The 18,399-nt window shown below is 56.1% G+C and overlaps 6 protein-coding genes across 6 annotated transcripts; 4 read left to right on the plus strand and 2 right to left on the minus strand.

The window, feature by feature from the left end:
• Nucleotides 1–5,233: 5,233 nt before the first annotated feature.
• On the plus strand, nt 5,234–6,867 carry V2A60_000804 (DUF1996 domain-containing protein; the record flags this gene model as incomplete). The annotated part of the gene is made up of 3 exons (XM_083252171.1): nt 5,234–5,393; nt 5,466–6,122; nt 6,173–6,867. The coding sequence occupies 3 exons, from the start codon at nt 5,234–5,236 to the stop codon at nt 6,865–6,867; spliced, it is 1,512 nt and encodes a 503-aa protein (XP_083108297.1).
• Nucleotides 6,868–7,734: 867 nt separating this feature from the next.
• V2A60_000805 (uncharacterized protein) lies at nt 7,735–11,373 on the plus strand (the record flags this gene model as incomplete). Its single annotated transcript, XM_083252172.1, has 1 exon — nt 7,735–11,373. The coding sequence occupies one exon, from the start codon at nt 7,735–7,737 to the stop codon at nt 11,371–11,373; it is 3,639 nt and encodes a 1,212-aa protein (XP_083108298.1).
• A 639-nt stretch (nt 11,374–12,012) lies between these two features.
• On the minus strand, nt 12,013–12,997 carry V2A60_000806 (regulator of volume decrease after cellular swelling-domain-containing protein; the record flags this gene model as incomplete). Its single annotated transcript, XM_083252173.1, has 2 exons — nt 12,013–12,646; nt 12,714–12,997. The coding sequence occupies 2 exons, from the start codon at nt 12,995–12,997 to the stop codon at nt 12,013–12,015; spliced, it is 918 nt and encodes a 305-aa protein (XP_083108299.1).
• Nucleotides 12,998–13,534: 537 nt separating this feature from the next.
• Nucleotides 13,535–14,011, plus strand: V2A60_000807 (uncharacterized protein; the record flags this gene model as incomplete). The annotated part of the gene is made up of 1 exon (XM_083252174.1): nt 13,535–14,011. One exon carries the CDS (start codon nt 13,535–13,537, stop codon nt 14,009–14,011), a length of 477 nt encoding a protein of 158 aa, XP_083108300.1.
• Nucleotides 14,012–14,160: 149 nt separating this feature from the next.
• Nucleotides 14,161–14,993, minus strand: V2A60_000808 (uncharacterized protein; the record flags this gene model as incomplete). The annotated part of the gene is made up of 3 exons (XM_083252175.1): nt 14,161–14,271; nt 14,338–14,759; nt 14,852–14,993. The coding sequence occupies 3 exons, from the start codon at nt 14,991–14,993 to the stop codon at nt 14,161–14,163; spliced, it is 675 nt and encodes a 224-aa protein (XP_083108301.1).
• A 2,186-nt stretch (nt 14,994–17,179) lies between these two features.
• Nucleotides 17,180–18,146, plus strand: V2A60_000809 (uncharacterized protein; the record flags this gene model as incomplete). Its single annotated transcript, XM_083252176.1, has 3 exons — nt 17,180–17,381; nt 17,450–17,521; nt 17,584–18,146. The coding sequence occupies 3 exons, from the start codon at nt 17,180–17,182 to the stop codon at nt 18,144–18,146; spliced, it is 837 nt and encodes a 278-aa protein (XP_083108302.1).
• Between the last annotated feature and the right edge of the window lie 253 nt (nt 18,147–18,399).

The following is an 18,399-nucleotide window of genomic DNA, read 5'->3' on the forward strand; positions in this document are numbered from 1 at the left end:
AAAAAAGTCCCGCCGTCCAAAAATGTACGTTTCTGTTGTTGACCAGTGCGACGCCGGACGACAGACAAGGCCGGACCGAGATTATTTGCAGGGTCTATTCCAAGGCAGACAGCCTAGAATACTTGGGCCGGATGACGGTTGGACGGCTATTATAGGCATGCGTGGACACTAGAAATGAGACATTGTCTCCCTGCCGCGAAGAACACACTTTTGCGGAGGAAAGAATATGAGGGAACTAAAGAAAAACAGGGACAAAAGAGAACAGAGATGGATTCGACGACCACCCCACTGTTGATGTTTTTTTAATCAAATTCGTTTCCTATCTTTACGATTTTGACCTGGAAACATAAGAAGATGCACAGCTCTGTTGTGACCAGTTGGCCAGTCGATTCAAGTTGGGGGTGATGGTGGCGAATGGGCGAGCTGGCCAAAGTGGACATGCAAATAAGTATGGGACTGACTGGAATGAAAAGAGGAGACGAGTGCGGCACTCGCCATGTATGCCCCCTTTTTCTTTGATTTCTCCCTTTCGAATCAAGGTGAGAGCAAATGATGGACTCATTTGGAGTGCCACGGAGTACGGAGTACTCGGCAGGAAAAGGAAGCTGAAGAGAAAGACGCGCGTCGATGGGAGATGGGGTAATAAAGGATTAAAAAATACGGGATAATGGGATAATGGAGTACTAATAGTTGTGCAAGCATCTAATTTACTGCGGAGGAAAAAAAACTCGTAAAAACGGATTCCTCTTGTTCGATCGTATTTACGGGGTATTTTTGCACGCCTGCATGCAGATGGGGAATAATTTGGTCCCTGATCGACTGATGGGATATTATTATGAGGGACAAGGGAATGGAAAGAAAGAGCCCGGGGGTGGAAGGGAGTGTACAGTCGCTTTTTTTTTCTCTTGAAAGAAAAAGCATGAATTATCCCTCTCGTCCATGTTGCCTTGCTGATGATGACTTGCTCAGACATGCAGGATCGGGATGATGCAAAACGGCCCGGACTAGAATTCCGTCACTATGGGTGGTGGTTGAAGTTCCGGCACTGAAGCCAGCCACAGGAACAGACAAAATTGGGCAAACGTGATTTAAAAAAAAGAAAAGAACAGAAAAAAAGCTGGGGAAACAAGGGAATTGCACGGCATCATTGTCCGGGCGGCGTTCAAGTGTGCCTGCCCTGTGTGCGTGGTGCGTGGCAAGTGGTAAAGAAGAGAGCAGGGGGGGGAAAAGGAAATGGCACAGAATGACGTAAACATGTCTATCAGGAGGGAAAAGATGAAGATCAACCAGCCGCCGCCGCCGCCCCTTGGTTGTACTGGTACTGATATCAGTAGGTATCCGTACTGGTAATAAGTTGAAAAGTAAATGCCAAGGGCTGGCGGTGCAAGGACAGTCAGGGGGAAGAGGGGAGGGGCCCCGCTCAAAAGGAGAGAACCGCCTGTTGGAGCAGATTCGTGGCCATGATTGGTCAAAAATAAGAGGGGCCGCGTCTTGCAAGCGTTTCATGTCCCTGCAAGGTACGGAGCTCGATCCCCACTTTGCTACAGGCACACGGGGCGGGCGGAGAGGAGAGGCAAGGGAGGTACTTGCGGGTAACGACTGATGTTCATACAGCAGCGCTTGCGCACCACCAACCACGACTACAGACGGAGCACTGGAAAGGAAGTGCGCTGCGGAGAGATGGGGGAAAAAAAAGAAGAATCTTTAAACAGTTGCCTCTTGGTATCAGTAAGACAGTCTCTGTATTGCAAAGTCTTGGCAATGATTGCCGTGTTCGCCGACCGGCCCGGGCGTGTGCTGCCCCCGCATACTAAGTAGACCAAGCAAGAAGGGGAGATGGCAATGTCCAGGTCAAAATGAAAATGCAAGATGAAAATAAATCAAGACAAGACTGACATTGGAATTTCATTATTCTCATCCTTTTTTTCTTGGGGCCAGACTCTGCCTATATGCGCAGTGATAGGATGGTGCGTTGCCGCCGTAGTTTAGAGCGTAGGTAGTTGGTTGCCTTGTATTGCGCCGCACTCACGATTGTGGTTGCATCGATAAGAGGTCTTTTTTTTTCCTGGGCGCAATTCATGAGCAACCTATTAGTGGCAAAGGTGGTGAGTGGCATCTCGAGCCAGCATCGCCAGCTGGTTCACTGGACGTATGAATACCCAGACATGGCCAGAATGGACAAGAACTACAGGCATGCACAAAGGCTCGGCGGCTTGACATGGAAGCCTTTCGATACTTGGATGGATGGCCGGACCTGAATGCCAGAAACAAAGTCTGCCATTTCATGCCAGGCCGACGACCTTGGACACCAAAACTCACCCAGTCGTCAGGTATTAATAACCCGCCGCCCGCTATTCTCTCCAGTACTATTACCTGGATGCCTGCAGGCCTGGTACTCAGTATCAGTAGTTGAGGGGGACCATTCTTTAGGCGCCTAGTGGCTTGCCTCGCCCTGGCCCACCGAAACAAAGGCGTGGCGAACCATCCAATACGCAGCCAAAAAGCAGTAAATAGCCATTACTTTACTGAGTAAGGCATCCAGCTCAATAGCCCGCCTCTTCATGCCAATCAATCTCCAACAGACAATGCTCGCCGTCCAAACCCCCGCCCCCTCTCACCCCCCTCCTGGATGGAAGAAAAGGTTGGCTGGTTGGTTGGATGACACTGGATGGACCAAACTTTGTGCGCCCGCGTTTCGCCTTTTTAGCTGCCTTGCCTTGTGTCGATCATGTAGATGGTACCTGTCTGATGAGCACAGGGTCGATGTCTGCCCTTGTACACTGAACAGATGGCGAGACTGACCTTTCTTCTCCCCCTCCATGGCGGGCTCAGAGCTGTGCTCCAGGGTACCGCGACCACCGAAAGCCCCCCCCCCCACGACTTGCTGGGAAAGGAAAAAAAAAAAGAAAAGGAAAGGAAAGAAACCTGCCTGGCCAATGCCCCTGGGAACCCCCTGGGTAATAATACGAACCCGTCGTCATACTTGGCGGCCGCGGCCGGCTGGTGGCCAGGCATCCAGGGAATAATAAGTGGCGCGCGATCAACATGAGTGGAAAGAGGATGAGAGTAAGTATCCGTACTCCGTACCTTTTGTCAGGATCAGGGGGGGCGGGACAAAAACAGAGAGAGAAAGAGAGAGGATTTTCATTACCAGACTGGTGTAATCTCAAATACCGAGTGCAAGTATAAATTACAAATGTTCAAGCAGTTTGTGACCAGTGTCATGGTGGCCATTGTTGTTGGGATAAGTACTGGTAGAAGCAGCCCGACTGAGAGCACCAGGTTACCAGTAATCCGTACAGCCGCCACTTTGCTGGCTCTCTGGGCGACCTGCACCAATCCGAATCGTGAGTAAATGAAATGATGAATGTCGGTTGTTTTTTTCATGGCTCTCCACTGTCATCTCCGGTCATCTCTTGTTTGAAGTTGTGCCCGTCCTGTCCCTTGTGCCCTGTCTCTTGGCTGCTTAGTAGTCGTATGGGCACCAGAAGTACCTACTGTGCAGATGTGTGCTGGGGCAGTACTTGCAGGTACTTTTTAAGGCCCCCTGTATGTAGGCACCCTTCCCGTTTCTCTGTCCACCCCCCTCCCCCCTGGCCGAGCGCCTCTACTACTCACTAGCAAACTTAGTACTGGTAGGTACTGGTAAGAACTGATAGGTTGGTTGGGCAGTTTGCCCGCTCGCCAACCAGTCACCTCCAGCCAGTACGGAGTACAGTAGTCAAAGTAATTAACAGAGTACGAGTTGGGTGGTTGCACAGCTTATACGCTCGTTTGGCTCCCCTCCTGGGGCTCCATCTCCCTTCCCTCTCCCACCACTACCACAAAGAGCCTTTCTCGACAAACGCATCTCGCTCTCTTTTCTCCTCTTTCCCCTCCCCTCCCTTTCCTTAAAACATCTTCTTCACCCCACGCTCCTTATTACTTTCTCCGATCGCTTTGTTTTTCTTGTTCCCAACGCAACAATCTGACCCTATACACTCCTTAAGCACGTATCGCCAAGTCCCATTCGATTTTTCGACCAACCTTGATCCTGTATCACGACTTCGATTCTCTGATTCTTTCGGCCCGCCCAGCCTGTTGTGCTATCAAGCAAAACTTGCCCGCGTCGAAAGCTGACTATCCTTGATCCTTCTCGTGTTATCAACGTTGAAAATTCGAACAAAGGAAAAGATTTCTGTCTCGTCTACAACGCTGCAGCCCATCCTCGCCTGATATACCGCCAGACACCCAGCCAAGACAACCCGATTTTCGACCACCAGCCACCAATTACCAAACCGAATTCCTCTTTGGATCCGGCTTCTCCGAATCGCCCCAGCTGACCAGTCTCTACTTGTTCTTTTACAACCCTCTTTGTGCGCTCGCCAGCTTAGAAAACCGGGGTCCTTCTCCTCCACGCAAGAACTGGGCCTCTCACTGGAATTCGTCAAGTTTCAGTCCGCGCAACGAGGTTGGAATACGTAACTCCATATTTGAGTCTACTAAGCCGTCCCTTTTCTTTTTTTAAAGAACCGGGAATCTTTCAATAGACAAGAATCACTTCTTGCCTTTTTTCCTGACTTCACTCCAGAAAATCTCATCTTTTGGACGACTGCGAGCAATGTAAGTTGGCCCCCTGTTTACGCCCTCGCCTCCCTCCTCTTCCGCCCTGCGGCAAACGCCCCACCTCTTCCACACGCGACATAGCACAGCTCAGAGTTGGCGTTGAGAGAGACGCGGCGGCCGCGCAGGCAGAGATCAGATAATTAAATTTGGCAACTTTTCCTTTTTCTTTCTTTTCCCTTGACGACGATGGACACTGCGTTGAGAGTGGCATCGGATTGCAGTCTGGTGGCCGTTTGCCTGCGAATGGCCAAGCCGCGCGCCAGTCCAGGTATCCATCTCATCGCCAGTCTGATCTGAACTCACCAGCCACTCAACGTCTCGTGCCTTGCAGCTGCACCTTCCGCCTGCCTCCCCTGCCGATGCATTTCTTTTTTCGTTGCCACCTGCCAGCTTCCGCTTACCTCGCAAATACCCCGTCTGCTGTCTTTCACATCCTCTCTCTCCTCTCTTGCCTCTCTGTTTCTCAATTTCCCCCAAATGCATTTCATCAATTACTCGCCGTTTAACTTTCGGTTCCCATCTCACTAACATCACGCCTTAGACTGCTTCATCGCGTCGTCCACTCCTTGACAACACTAGCTGCACTTGAAAAAGCTCTTGAACTTGGATATTCTCGAAAAAAAAAACAATGTTCAAGCTTACTCCTGCTGTACTGCTCGGCTTGGCTGGCAGTGCCAATGCCTTCTGGCGTATGGAGTGCCCTGGCCGCCTTGATGTCGCCCGTATTGACCCCATCGTCAACCCCAACGGGGTTTCTTCCCACGCTCACGTTCTTCACGGCTCTTCTGGTAAGTCTTTTTTTGACCTGGTCAGCCTTTTGCAAGGGGCGACCGTCACGACAGCAGACTGACACGCCCCAGGCCTCTCCGCCTCTGCCGATGGCGACGCTCTCAAGAATGGTGACTGCACTTCTTGCCGTGTCACTCAGGATAAGTCAGCCTACTGGACACCTTCCCTGTACTTTCAGGATGCTGCCACTGGCAAGTTTGAGCTCGTAAACCAGGTCGGTGGCATGCTTGCCTATTACCTCCTCTACGGAGACAACATCAAGGCTTTCCCCGACGACTTCCGCATGATTGCTGGCTCCAACACCCGCCGCGCGTATACGGCTGGCAACCCCGAACAGCCCGACCCTGACAAGTCGCTCTGGCAGTCTATGGGGCAGACCACACAGGCCATGCTTGAGCAGCGTGCTCTCGGTTTCAACTGCCTCAACTACGCCAAGAACCCCGAGGGTACCCTCTTCCGTCACTACATGCCTGACAAGGCCTACCTCGACGCCAACTGCAAGGACGGTATTCGTCTAGAGATCATGTTCCCTTCGTGCTGGGATGGCAAGAACACCGACTCCGACGACCACAAGTCTCACATGGCCTACCCTGACCTCGTCATGTCCGGTACTTGCCCTGAGGGTTACGAGACGCGCGTTCCCTCCCTCATGTATGAGACCATCTGGTCCGTCGCTCCCTTCAAGGACCGCCAGGGTAAATTCGTCTTCTCCAACGGCGACACCGAGGGTATGTTTTCAACTAGCTTCTGTAGGCCGAGGACCAGCTAACGTAGATAGGTTATGCTTACCACGCCGACTTCATGATGGGATGGAAACGCGATTTTCTCCAGGAGGCCGTCAACACTTGCACCAACCCCTCTGGCCGCATCCAAGACTGCCCTCTTTTCAACGTGGTTGACGAGGCTACCGCCACCTCTTGCAAGCTCCAAAAGTCCCTCCCCGAGACGCTGGCTACTGAGATCAAGAACTTTCTCGGTCCCATGGCCCAGCTTCCTGGTGATTTGAGTGTCTTTGGCGACAACGACAACCCCTCCAAGCCTGAGACCAACAGCGGTGCACCCGTCGCCACCCCGGCCTCCGTCTCCAAGCCTACGCTGAGCTATACTCCTGGTGAAAAGGCTACCAACTCAGCCTCACCCCTCCCTGGCCAGGTTTTCAAGCAGGCTGATTCCGAGTCTCTATCTTCTGCTGCCTCCGCTCCCGCTCCTGCCCCCACCGTCCCCTCTGCCCCTGTTGCTGTTGCCGCTGCCGTCACTGAGGAGGCTCCTATCACCACGGCGGCTCCTACCACTCCCGCGGCGCCCAGCTATTACAGCACCCAGTACATTACCAACGGCAACACTGTCAGCATGATTTTGTGGCAGGCCGAGGTAGTTACCGTCACGGAGACCGCCGAGGCTATTGCCACCGAGACCGTCGACGCTTCTCGACGCCGTCGTTCCCACCTCCACGGCCACGCCCGCAGGAGCTAAGTACAAAGTGAGAGTGTGATATGAAACTACAAATACTAGAGGCTGCAATTTGATTTCGTGGTGGATTTTTGATAATCTGGACAGGTTCCGGAGCTTGGAACGGCTTTCGAGTTGGTATGATTTAGACAACGTTCTGTCTTGAAGGTTCTTCTTTTTTTTTCTTTTCATAGAAGCAGAGATGCTATGCAACTTCCTTTTCGTAACATAGGATCTATCAAGACCGAAGCAGCCATGCATGTTTGAACAAATCATCATTTGTGTATGCTTGTGACTTGTAGTTCGGGTCCGGTCGGCCGCCCGTGGGGGACCCCACATTTGAACTACAACCACCAACACGGGAGCTCAATTATGTGGTGATATCAGGGCTCCTGCCGGTCAGTACAAGCTATAAATAATTCGATACTGATGAACAGAGCTAATATACTTATTGCCATAGGCTCGAGGGAGCTCTTTTTCTCGACAACGGCACACTTCTAGGTGGCTGGTGGTGCAAGTTGGCTGGAATGCATCACACCAGGCAACACATTCCTCGCCGTATTGCCATGGAAATTACAAACCCTCATAACAGAGGGCCTTGTTTATGGGCAATTTGAACAATATGTGGTCGATCGGAACAATCGCTGCGACGGTCTTGGTTGATCACACCCTCTGTCCCCCTCTTCACTTCTTCCAACATAAACAGCACTACCGTATACGGAGCCTCATCACTGATATCCTTGATGCCAACATAGCCACTATTTTTTTTGTTCTTCCTCTTCCGTTTCTTTTCACTTTGCTGCGTAGCTTGTCGTTTTAAAAGGTGGCGAGGGTCGAGTCCATGCTGGTATCGACAACCCCCCCTACAGCATCTGGATGGACGACGAAGCTATGCCGACGCCGGCTATCTCTGCCCGCGGGGATGGCGGTGGCAGCATTATCGACGGCCTCCATGCCCTGCACCGCCGCGGCGCCGCTACACTCGGTCTCGGCTGGCTCATCGCCATCATCCTCTGCGGTGGCGTATCGGTCTTCGTCGGCGTCGGTTTCTTCCTGGTGTGGCGGGCGCAGAAGCGGCGTACACCGCTGACGATTACGCGGACGATGGCTTCGCTACCGTACCAGGCCTCCGGGTTCGCCTCGTTGTTGCAGCTGCCCCCGCGGCCGTCAACGACGCGGCTCACCAAGCGCCGCCGCATGGCGGGCGTTCGGGAAGAGGAGCGCATGGCCGTCCTGGCTGGCATGACCAGCGACGACGACGGTCATCACAACCACAACGACGACGAGGACGACGAGGACGACGAGGACGACAACAACAGCACAGCAACCACCACCACCACCACCAACAACAGCAACAACAGCAACAGCCGAAGCTCACTGGTCAGACGCTTCTCGCTGATGCGTCTTCCCTCGCTTCCCGTCTTGGCGCCGCTGCCCACGTATAGCAACTTTCGCTTGGCGAACAACGGCGGCGGCGGCGGCGGCGGCGGCGGCGGCAGGTTGACGTACCGCGGCGAGAAGTGCTACCTGGATGACGAGGAGGCCCTTGGGGCCCAGGAGGTGCCGCTGACGGCGCCCGCGCGGGCCATGAGCTTCAGACAGAGACTATACAGCGGCAGTGGATGGGCGAGACACCAAGGCCCCCCCGTGCTGCCCCCGGTAGGACACAGGACGATGATGCAGGGTGTGCCGCTCAAGGTAGCGGAACAGTCACAAAGAGCGCAGCAGCAGCGGCAGAAAGAGCAACAGCAGCAGCAGCAGCAACAACAACAACAACAACAGCAGCAGCAACAACAACAGCAATATCAGCAGCAGCTGCAACAAAAGCCGGTACCGCCGCTGCCACCGCAACAGCAGGATCCTGGCCAGCACCCGACCAAGACCGACTACGAACAGCTGTACCGCCTTTATCAGCAGTTCTCTGATCGCATAGACGAGGAACCATCCATGCCTGCAAAACCGAGTCCCGTGTACAGCGGTAGCGCTGGAGACGTGGGTAGCAGTAGTAGTAGCGGCGGCGGCGGCGGCACCGCCGCGGGTCCGGGCTTTGTCCGCCCCGCCGCGGCCCTGCTCGCCCGAGACCCGTCCCGCACCACCGACACGGACCTGCGCTCCATCCTGCGCTCCACGGAGCAGCGCCTGCGCACCGGCGACCGCAGCCACAGCCACAGCCGCAGCCGCAGCCGCAGCCGGTCCCCGGACAAGATGGTCGCCGCCGCCCTGCGCACCCCCACCATTACCACTCCTCAAACTTCTTCTTCTTCGCCGGCCAGAGCAACGACCACGCGCGGCGGCGGGCAGCGCTCGCCGCAGCATCATTATCAAAACGCCAACAGCAGCAATAATATCAATAACAGTAATAGCGGCAGTAGCCTGACGCGTGCCGCTCCTCCTGGCGGCGGCGGCGGCGGATTGTACAACCGCGAAGGCTCGGCCGCGTCCATTGGCAGCGCCGCCGACAGCCTCATCGCGCACGCCACCGAGGAGCTGGAGCTGCCGGGAGGCATGGGAAGCCCGAGCCGGCTGCGCGGCCACGAATGGCTGCCGGGCGACAACACCATCATGCAGCTGACGACGCCGAAGCTTCAGCAGCAGCAGCAACAGCCGGATCGCAGCGCGGAGCAAGAGGAAAGGGAGGAAGAGTACCGCGCTCGGCGCGAAAGGGCGCAGCAGCAGTACCAGCAGCAAATCTTACAGCAGCAGCGACAGTCCGGCAGCCCGCAGCGAAGCCCGCAGAGAAGCCCGCAGAGAAGCCCGCAGAGAAGCCCGCAGCGCGAGCAGTCCCGAAGGCGCAGGTCCGTCGACAGCGACGCCTCCTCAAGCCTCTCCACGCTGTATAGCGTCGGCGACGATGACGACGAAGTGGACGACCTCGCCGTGCGGGCCATCGTGCCGCGGTCCGACGATCCTTTTTTTGAGTCTCGCCGCGGGATGCCCGCGCCCTCGCCGCTGCGACCCAGCTCGACGGTCAGCTCGGACGCGCTCGCGCGCCACGTGTACCACGACCGGCATTCGGCGCATGAACAGCAGCTGGAGCAGCAGGGAGGCTACCGCCGGACGCACCAGTCGCTCGACGTGCAGCGCTTCGCGGGCATCCTGCAACCCCCCACCCAGACGAGCGACAGTCGCGCCAAGTCGGCACTGCTCGCCTCCCCGCAGCTGTCTGAGTCGAGCTACTACACCGACATGTCGGTCGACACGTCCATCATGAGTATCTCGAGCGGCGAGACCATCCGGGCGGACGAAGATGACGACGACGACGAGGATGATGATGACGATGGTGATGAGCAGGATGATCTGGATCTGAACGGGACAACGCCAATCAAGGGGAACGATCGCCGTCGGCGATCGGACGCCTCCTCGTCGCCGTTTAGCGAGCACGACATTGTCAACATGATTATCGCCGCGCAGTCCCCTACGAGGCAGACGACGACGACGACAAAGCGCGCGCTGCCCGTGCCGCCCATCATGCTGCGGCCACCGTCGGGGACGGCCGTCGACGGCTCTTTTGCGACGACGCCGCTGTCGCCGCCGCCGCTGCCCAAGAGCGTCGCCCGCCACGCGCCCCTGCGGCACCAGCCGTCCCTCACGCCATCACACTCCAGCAGCAACAGTAGCAACCACGGCAGTAGAGGCGGCAGCGGCAGCAGCGGCAGGCACATCATGACGACCGCGCCGCTTCTCAAGGCCACCTCGATCCCCACGGCCACGCCGACGAAGCCTCCTAACCAACTCTTACCACCCCTCCACCTCCCGTCGCACACAGCTCCCGCCGGCCACGTCGGTGGCTTGTCCCTGGCCAACTCGGTCGCCGAGCTGCGCCGCATGAACTCGCTCATCAGCTCCGCGAGCAACAACTCCCTCGCCTCGTCCGTCGCCCCGCAGCCGGCGCCGACAGCCGCTACCACCAGTGGCGGCAGCGGCAGCGGCAGCGAGACGCTCCCGACCAGGCAGAGCATGGGAAGTCGTCAGTACCTCAACGTCGGCGGCAGCAGCCTCCAACAGAAACTGGACGCCGGCAATGGAAGTGGCCGCGGGAACGCCAACCTGGGCCGCCCGGGCGGTCCGCGCCCGCGCGACAGCGTTGGACGCGCGGGCTCGACGACGATTGGGCATGCGCCGCCGGAGCGGCCGGCCAAGAATCCGCGCCGGAGCATGGTGAATGCAGCTTCGCAGCAGCAGCAGCAGCAGCTACTGCAGCTCGAGCAGCAACAACAAGAACACCAGCGATATCGAGGCACGCCAGACAAGGACCGCGATGCCGGCAAGGAGAATGAGGGGTTGGGCATCTCCAACAACAACCGCCAGCACTACCAACATCAGCATTATCAGCAGCAGCAGCACCAGGGACGCGAATCAGCGACGGCTGGAGGCCTTAGAAACCCCATTGTTGCGGAACTCGCAATCTCGGAGCGCCGCCGCAGCAGGGAGAAGCACGGCAGTGTCGACAGCCTCGGCCTGTACGACAAGGACGGCTTTCTGCTGCCGTCGCCGGAGCGCGAGATGCAGAAGAAGCTGCTGCGCATGTGAGGAGAGTTTCTTCTCTGTCGTTGTTGTTGTTGGCTGAGAGACAGCAACATGAAAAACGACTTGCAACGCATTTTCTCCTGGCAACCCTTCGCCTGACTGGGAATGCATAAGAACCTAGGAAATGCATAAGAACCTAGGAACCCAACAGCCCATCCGTTTCTGCTATCACAGGATCTGTTCACATGCCGCACCACTCCTCTTCACACCCTTTGTTTTTTCACTTCAATAATCTTCTTCTTCTTCTTCTTCTTCATTATTCACCTTGAACTCTACCTCCAGCAAAGCAGACTCTGTGCTGCTCTGCTTCTTCCCAGCGGCGTTTCCATTACGGGTGGCATCTGGCGGCGAGTACTTTTTGCCCTTTTCCCCCCCGAGTCTTGTCTTCGAGATGGGGCAGTATCAAAGCGACATAGCTAAAACATAAATAGGAGTTTCTACACTCCCGTCTCATAATCAAACTATTTCGTATATTGAATAACACGACTTTCATTCCTGTGTACTATCCTGGTATTTTCCTAGTATTTTCCTGGTACTGTTTTGTAATTTTGTCTTTTCTAAAAAGGTTGCCGAATTAACGCCGTGCCTGAAGCCATGCTTTTTCCCGCCCTTCTCCTATGGTCCATCGCAATAATCACCATCTTATTCGACTCGCTGTCGCTTACTCTCCGCATCCTCCTCTGCGCCATGGCCATTTACACCATCACGCGTCTCGACCTCGTCGCGGGCTCTTGTCCGGCCGGCGCCCTCACCTAGCTCCTCAGCCTCGGCCTCGTCCTCGTCGCCGCCAACCTCGGTGCCTGGGCCGATCCAGTTGCCGTCCGCGTCAAAGTACTCGTTGACGTTGTCGGCCGTGATCCAGCCGCCGCTGCCGGGCATAGGAGGCGGTAAGCCGCCGTCCGCCGAGCCGCGCAGCACGCCGCTGAAGCCCTCGAGGGCCTCGTGCTCGGCGCTGCCCTCGAACACAATGCGGTCGTAGTTGTCCTCGTCGGCGTTGTCTTCGTCGTCGTCCTCGCCGGCCGGGTCGGGGTGCAGGTTGGAGCAGGCGGCGATGGCCTCGTAGAGCTTCGAAGCCGCACCGTCGTCGGAGGAAGGTGGCACAATCGTCAGTTCAATGAGGCTGAACTCGTCATCGGAAGATCCGCCGTCCGACAGCTCGAGCTGCATCCAGACGGCCGATGCCGAGGACGGTAACTGCTTGATGGCATGGATCGAGATGGAGGGGTACGGTATCGAGACGCCAGCTTCGGCGGCGGGGCTGAATATGGTGAAGATTCTGTAGTCATGCGTTAGGAAACATTTTGACAGGGGGACCATGTCGAAGGGAATCCATTCGTCCGTACTCTGATGTGACGTAGACGTCGACCTGCTGCTCGACAAGCTCCTCCGCGACGGCGTCCGCGCCATTCCCGTCGGCGACTACGGGCGCGGCGGGCGAATCCGCAGGGAAAACGGCCAAGGAACCGCCTGCGACCTGCTCCTTGGGCGCAGAGGCCGTCGCGCCAGTGATGTGAAGATGCAGCACGGGTTTGCCGTCGACAAAGGACTCGGGCGTCTGCGACTGGTACTCGTCGAGCGGAACAAAGTCGGCCGCCGATGGCGGAGTGCGGATTGTCGTTGCAATCATTGCAGGTAATGAGAATTCTTGCAATTACTCTATCAAGGCGATGTATTATTGGGATCAGAGCAAAAGAAAGAAGGTGGGACTATTTTGTTGCGCGACGAGGAGCTCGAGCTTGAAGCTGTCCCGGATCGCGGGGACAAACAAAACTCGTTGGGAGGGTCTTGGGTGGGGCAATGACATGTTTGCCAGCACGTCCTGAAGCTCCTTCTGACAACTTCATTGATTGACTACTTGGTCTTCATCGACCCCAGCCGCGATTGAATTGCCATTGATTTGACCACCAGTCAACAAGAGTGAGCGGAGCTAGGCATATTTTCTCAAATTGTCGCATTGCCCAGGCAGGCCGACTTGCCTGCCGCGGGTTGACCATGTATAGCCATCGTGAGCGAGCACCCTCCAGCCTCCTTCATTCCAGAGAATAAATCGTCACCTAACAGTCATCTCGCAGGGCCTCATCCTCTCCTGGAGCAGGTTCCGCTCACAGTATCACCTTTTGTATCGCTTCCGACCGCAACGACCCTCTCCTACACTTACAAGACGATGCCGTCCAGCATTCCGCCCTCCGCGCTCGGCATCCCGACGGCATCCTCGTCGGGCGACGGCGCGGCTGCAGGCGGCGGCGGCGGCGGCGGCGAAGGTGACCAGCCAAAGCCGCGCTTCGTTGTTTCGCAGTCGGGCAACGCCGCGCACCCCGACGACATTGTCGCTTCGTGCCAGGCGCTGCGCGCGCACGTCGCCAAGCTGCAGGACGATGCCGACCGCGAGCTGCGCGCCTTCGAGGAGCGCATCCGCGAACGAGACCTCGCGGAAAAGAGGAGGCTGGCGCCGGGCTGGCTGGACAGCGACGCGCGACTACTGCAGCCTGAAAAGGGCGCTGCAGCGCAGGCGGCGGCCCAGCAGGCCGAGAACGAGCTGATGGTCGGCGAGCCAACAACGGCTGGGCGTGTTGGCGAGGCTCCGGCCACGGATGAGGGAGCTGCGCTGGATAGAGCATTTGGCGGCATGAACATCAAATAATGGGACATGATCAAAATGACCAAGGAAAGATACAGGAGCGCAGCAAAATAGCGCACAACTTTGTATTAGGTGTTAAGGAGTACTATTTGAATTTATACATTCAGCCCCTCAACTGGTTGGGAGACCAAGATTTTGCGAAATTATACAGTCTAGATCATGTTGACGGCGAAGAGGGCGACGGCACCAGCAGCAAGCATGGCAGGCTGCTGAAGGTTGGCACCGTTTACCTGGGGGGCGGTGCTGGTGGCGTTGCGGCCAGTCTAGGATTATGTTAGGTGGCCTGCAACTACTGAAGCAAGTTCTTGTTTTTGAAAGGCGGCACTTACGGTAGGAGCAGCAGAGGCAGTGGGCTTGCCGGTGGTGGCAACGGAGGTAGGGTGAACCTGAGAAGAGCCGGTAGCCTTGGAGGAGGTCTGAGGGGCAGTGGCCGACTGCGAGGATTGACCGGGGGCAGAGGGCTGGCTAGAGGCAGGAGGCTGGGTAACCGAGGCGGACGAGACCGGAGTGGACGAGACTGGAGCAGACGAGGCCGGGGCAGACGAGGCCGGGGCCGAGGTGCTGCCACCACTGCCACCAGAGGGCTTGGGAGTGGCATCGACGCCGCACTTCTTGGCAGCAGCGCTGACCTTCTCGCCGTACCACTTCCAGATGTCGTAGGTCAGAGCGCAGTCAAGGCAGTTGCTGAGCTCCGTCTTCCACTTGGTGGTATCGCAGTAGCCGTCCTGGGCGGCGTCCTGGATGGTGTAGCCTGCACAGGTTGATGTCTTAGCAACGAGGTAACAAACAATGAGCACGCGCTTGGAACAAAGCGCGGCAAGAGGGCAAGACAGGTGTACGTACCGCAGTTGGCGTGGCACTCATAGGCAGGGCCGGTGACCTGGCGCTTGTGGAGGGGAACAGTGTCGGGGAACTGGAAGCCGACGCCGGCGGAAGCAAGCGAGGCCATGGAGCCGACGGCGACGAGACTAGCGACGAAGTGCATGGTGACGTGTGGAGAGGAGTATTACTTCTAGAGTCAAAAAACGAAGGACAATGGAACGAATGTTGTCTGTGAGAGCTGCCGAGACTGTCTGTTGTTGTTGGATGCAACCACCAACACAGTTGGGCGAGAAGGCAAGCGTACTTATAGAGCAGCCACTAGCGATGAAAAGGAAGACGTAAACCAAAAAGAAGATGAGGGGGGCCGCGTACAAAGCCACATTCTCATTTCTTTGGCCATGATTTGCGTTGCAGGCACAGTGCGGTTACGCCTCGCCCGTGGTTCTGTGATGGGATGTTGGATCCCGCCTGGAGAAGGGGGGGGGGTTGATGCTTTCGGCTGCCGACGGAAAAATGGCTGGCCGGGATTAGAGGGGTAGAGCTACGAACTTCTTTGAATGGTACATCCTTGGATGGGAGGTCTCGAATGGGCTAGAACCGCCAGAATCAAGTACGGCAATATGGAAGTAGGCATGGAGTGCCACACCGGCAAGCCACGAAAAAATGGGAAGCTTTTGGACACTTATAGCGTTGAAGCAGTTGGGTGGTTTAATGTCGGTGCTCGGCGGAAATGGGCCACCATATGCAGGCCTTGCAGGAATTCATCCACCCCACCATCCTTGGGTAACGTTTTGCATTGGCAAATGTGGGTGGCTGGATCCTTTTCCTGCGTGGAAAAGTCATTATTGTCTGTTCGCGTCGGTAGTGGTGTGGAGTGTGTGGGAGGAGGCGGAGGAAGAGGAGGAAGAAGGTGTGGTGGGCGGTTTTATTGAATTTGCTTGTTTCTCGACAACTTGCGACCCCGCCCGTTGTCGTTGCTCGTGAAAGGACGACGACTCATGAAGTGTGCTTTTGCAGCTTCCTATTCCGAACGCAAACGTTATTTCGGACAGGGAAGACGGATTCTTGCTGCTCGTCCGTGAACCTTTTTGGCTCTTGCCTGCCTGAGTCATCTTGTCACGGTGCTTGGTGAGCGCCTACTAATATAAGAAGACAGACGATGATGCGACGTGGGACGGACGGGTTGCTTGCTTTTGGCTAGAGCGGAAATGCAAGAAACACGAAAAATGGGCTGGTATCTTAGAGTTTGTCCAATATGCTGCACGCACAGCGAGGCCGCGAAGACGCGGACCAATAATAAGAAAATAATTCCCTCATGCCAAGACCTGTATACCAATACTGGGTAGTGCTATCACGTCGCTTGCAGGGGGAGCGACCTGGAACTTTTGAACGGTCAGTTCACTATCCCGAACTTGGTAGTTAAAAAGCCTGAAGAACCCTGGCCGTTGTGGCGGGCGGGTCCACCACAGTCCCACCTGAACCAATCAAAGGGCATGTATCCATCTAATCAATTCTGTGCCATCTAATCAGATCATCTGATAAACAAACAAGAACTTTTCCATCAACGTCCAACAACGTCCGACTCCGAGAGCCTTCAAGACGTTTCCCATACCAGCCACCACACCACACCGCACCGCACATACCACTTGCTCTCCACACCACCTCGTAGGCAAGCCCCGGCTCGCCCAGCCCCGTCACTTTTCAGCTGACGCGCCGTGGATTGTTGCTCTTGCGTTGGGAGGGTTGCAAATGAGACATTGGGGAAAAGGTGGGCTTTGTCGCTGCCACGAATAGCTAGCACCTTTTTCTCTTGGCTCATCTATGTCGCCACTCCGCCGAAACTGCATCCCGCCCACACACCTCTCTAACTTGTCCCATGATCTTACTCATGTATCAAAGCTTTTTTTTCTACTTGACATGTGGCGAGTGGATACCCGTAGATGCCTGTTCGTACGGCCCTCCCGGCGGTCGAAAGCGTCCACTTTGGTAATAATGGTGCCCGAATTTCGGACTGGCAGGTGGCGAGCTCCGGTTTAAACTTGCCTTGTTGGGCTTGGGAATGGCTTGGAACGGCATATAGGTAGCTAAAAAAAAATTTAGATTAATGAAAGAAAACGAGGAGATGAATGGGTGGCTCTCGGAGTTCACGCCGTGTGAGGGGTTGGCGGACAAGGGCGTCTTTTTTTAGCTATTAATCTGCCCTCATCCCACGCAGCTGAACCTGCCGACCCTTGGAAATCTTGCGTCCGTTTTTTTTGTTGTTCTTGTCTCATCTTGATCGCCCTCTCGTACCCCCGCCGCCTGCCTTGTTCTTGGACATCCTGCGCGTACGTCAGTTCTCCCGCAGCAATGCCTCTCCTCACCACCCTTGCTGCCACCTGGGCCCTCATGGCCTCGGGCGCCGCCGCCGCCAAAGGCCCAATGACGTCCGAGACCATCGGTCCGGCTGCCTTTATGTGGCCGCCTGACCGAGTCTGGTCCGCCGATGCCGACAACACCGCTCCCTGCGGCTCCATCGCCGGCGTTCAGAACCGCACCACGTTCCCCCTTCGTACGTTGATCTCTCCAGGCGGAAAGTTCGAAATCGGGACCTTTTTTTCAAATCTAACCAGTGCGCAGAAAACGGCAAGATTTCGCTCGTTGCCCAAGATGAGTCCTATGACTTGGAGCTCTCCATTTCGTATCTTGAAGGTACGCAACAGCGTGACACACCCGTGGATCTTGACAGACACATAGCTAACAATGTAAACCAGAGCCAAAGAGCAACAGCGACTTCAACAAGCTGATTGACATGGAGACCTTCAAGGACATCAAGCTCGGCCACACCTGCGTCACACTCCCCAACGTCCCCTCGTCGGTCAAGGCCGGCACCAACGCCACGCTGCAGATCAAGTACATTGCCGACTTTGACAAGCCCGAGAATCAAACCTTCTACGCCTGCTCCGACATTACCTACGTCGAGCTCTCCGACTTCAAGGTCTCCATCCCGTGCTTCAACGCCACCGAGCCCACTCCCGGCAGCAACGACGGTTCCTCCAAGACCGGCAGTGGCGGCTCCTCGTCCTCGTCGACCTCCACGGCCGCCGCTGGCAGCAGCGGTAAGAAGTCGGGTCTCTCCGGCGGCGCCATCGCCGGCATCGTCATCGGCTCCATTGCCGGCGTGGGTCTCATCGCCGCCGCCGCCCTGGTCATCTTCCGTCGCAAGCAGCAGCGCCTGCGGGTGCTCCGCCAGCAAAACTCGGAGCGCGGCAAGTGGGCGACGGACCCGGCGCGCGACTCGCAGTCACAAGGGAGCGTCCGTATGAACAATCTGTAATTTACTGCATGTGATGCGCGGTGTTCTTTTTTTTTTTGGAAGGGAAGTATGCGAGTGCAGCGATGAATTATGCAAGTTACCCAGAATCGCATCAACGTCTCTTCGATGATGATGCTCTTTCATATGATAGTCTAACGTGTAAACTGAATTTATCACTATTTAGAACCTTCCAAGTATCCATGTGCCTCTGGTATATAATTTCTTGTTTGTTCAGAGTCTCTCCCACTAGCATGAACAGCTTGCAATTTTCACA

The sequence above is a fragment of the Cordyceps javanica genome, chromosome 1 (genome assembly GCF_051103115.1).
Source record: "Cordyceps javanica chromosome 1, complete sequence".
Classification (NCBI taxonomy): Eukaryota; Fungi; Ascomycota; class Sordariomycetes; order Hypocreales; family Cordycipitaceae; genus Cordyceps; species Cordyceps javanica.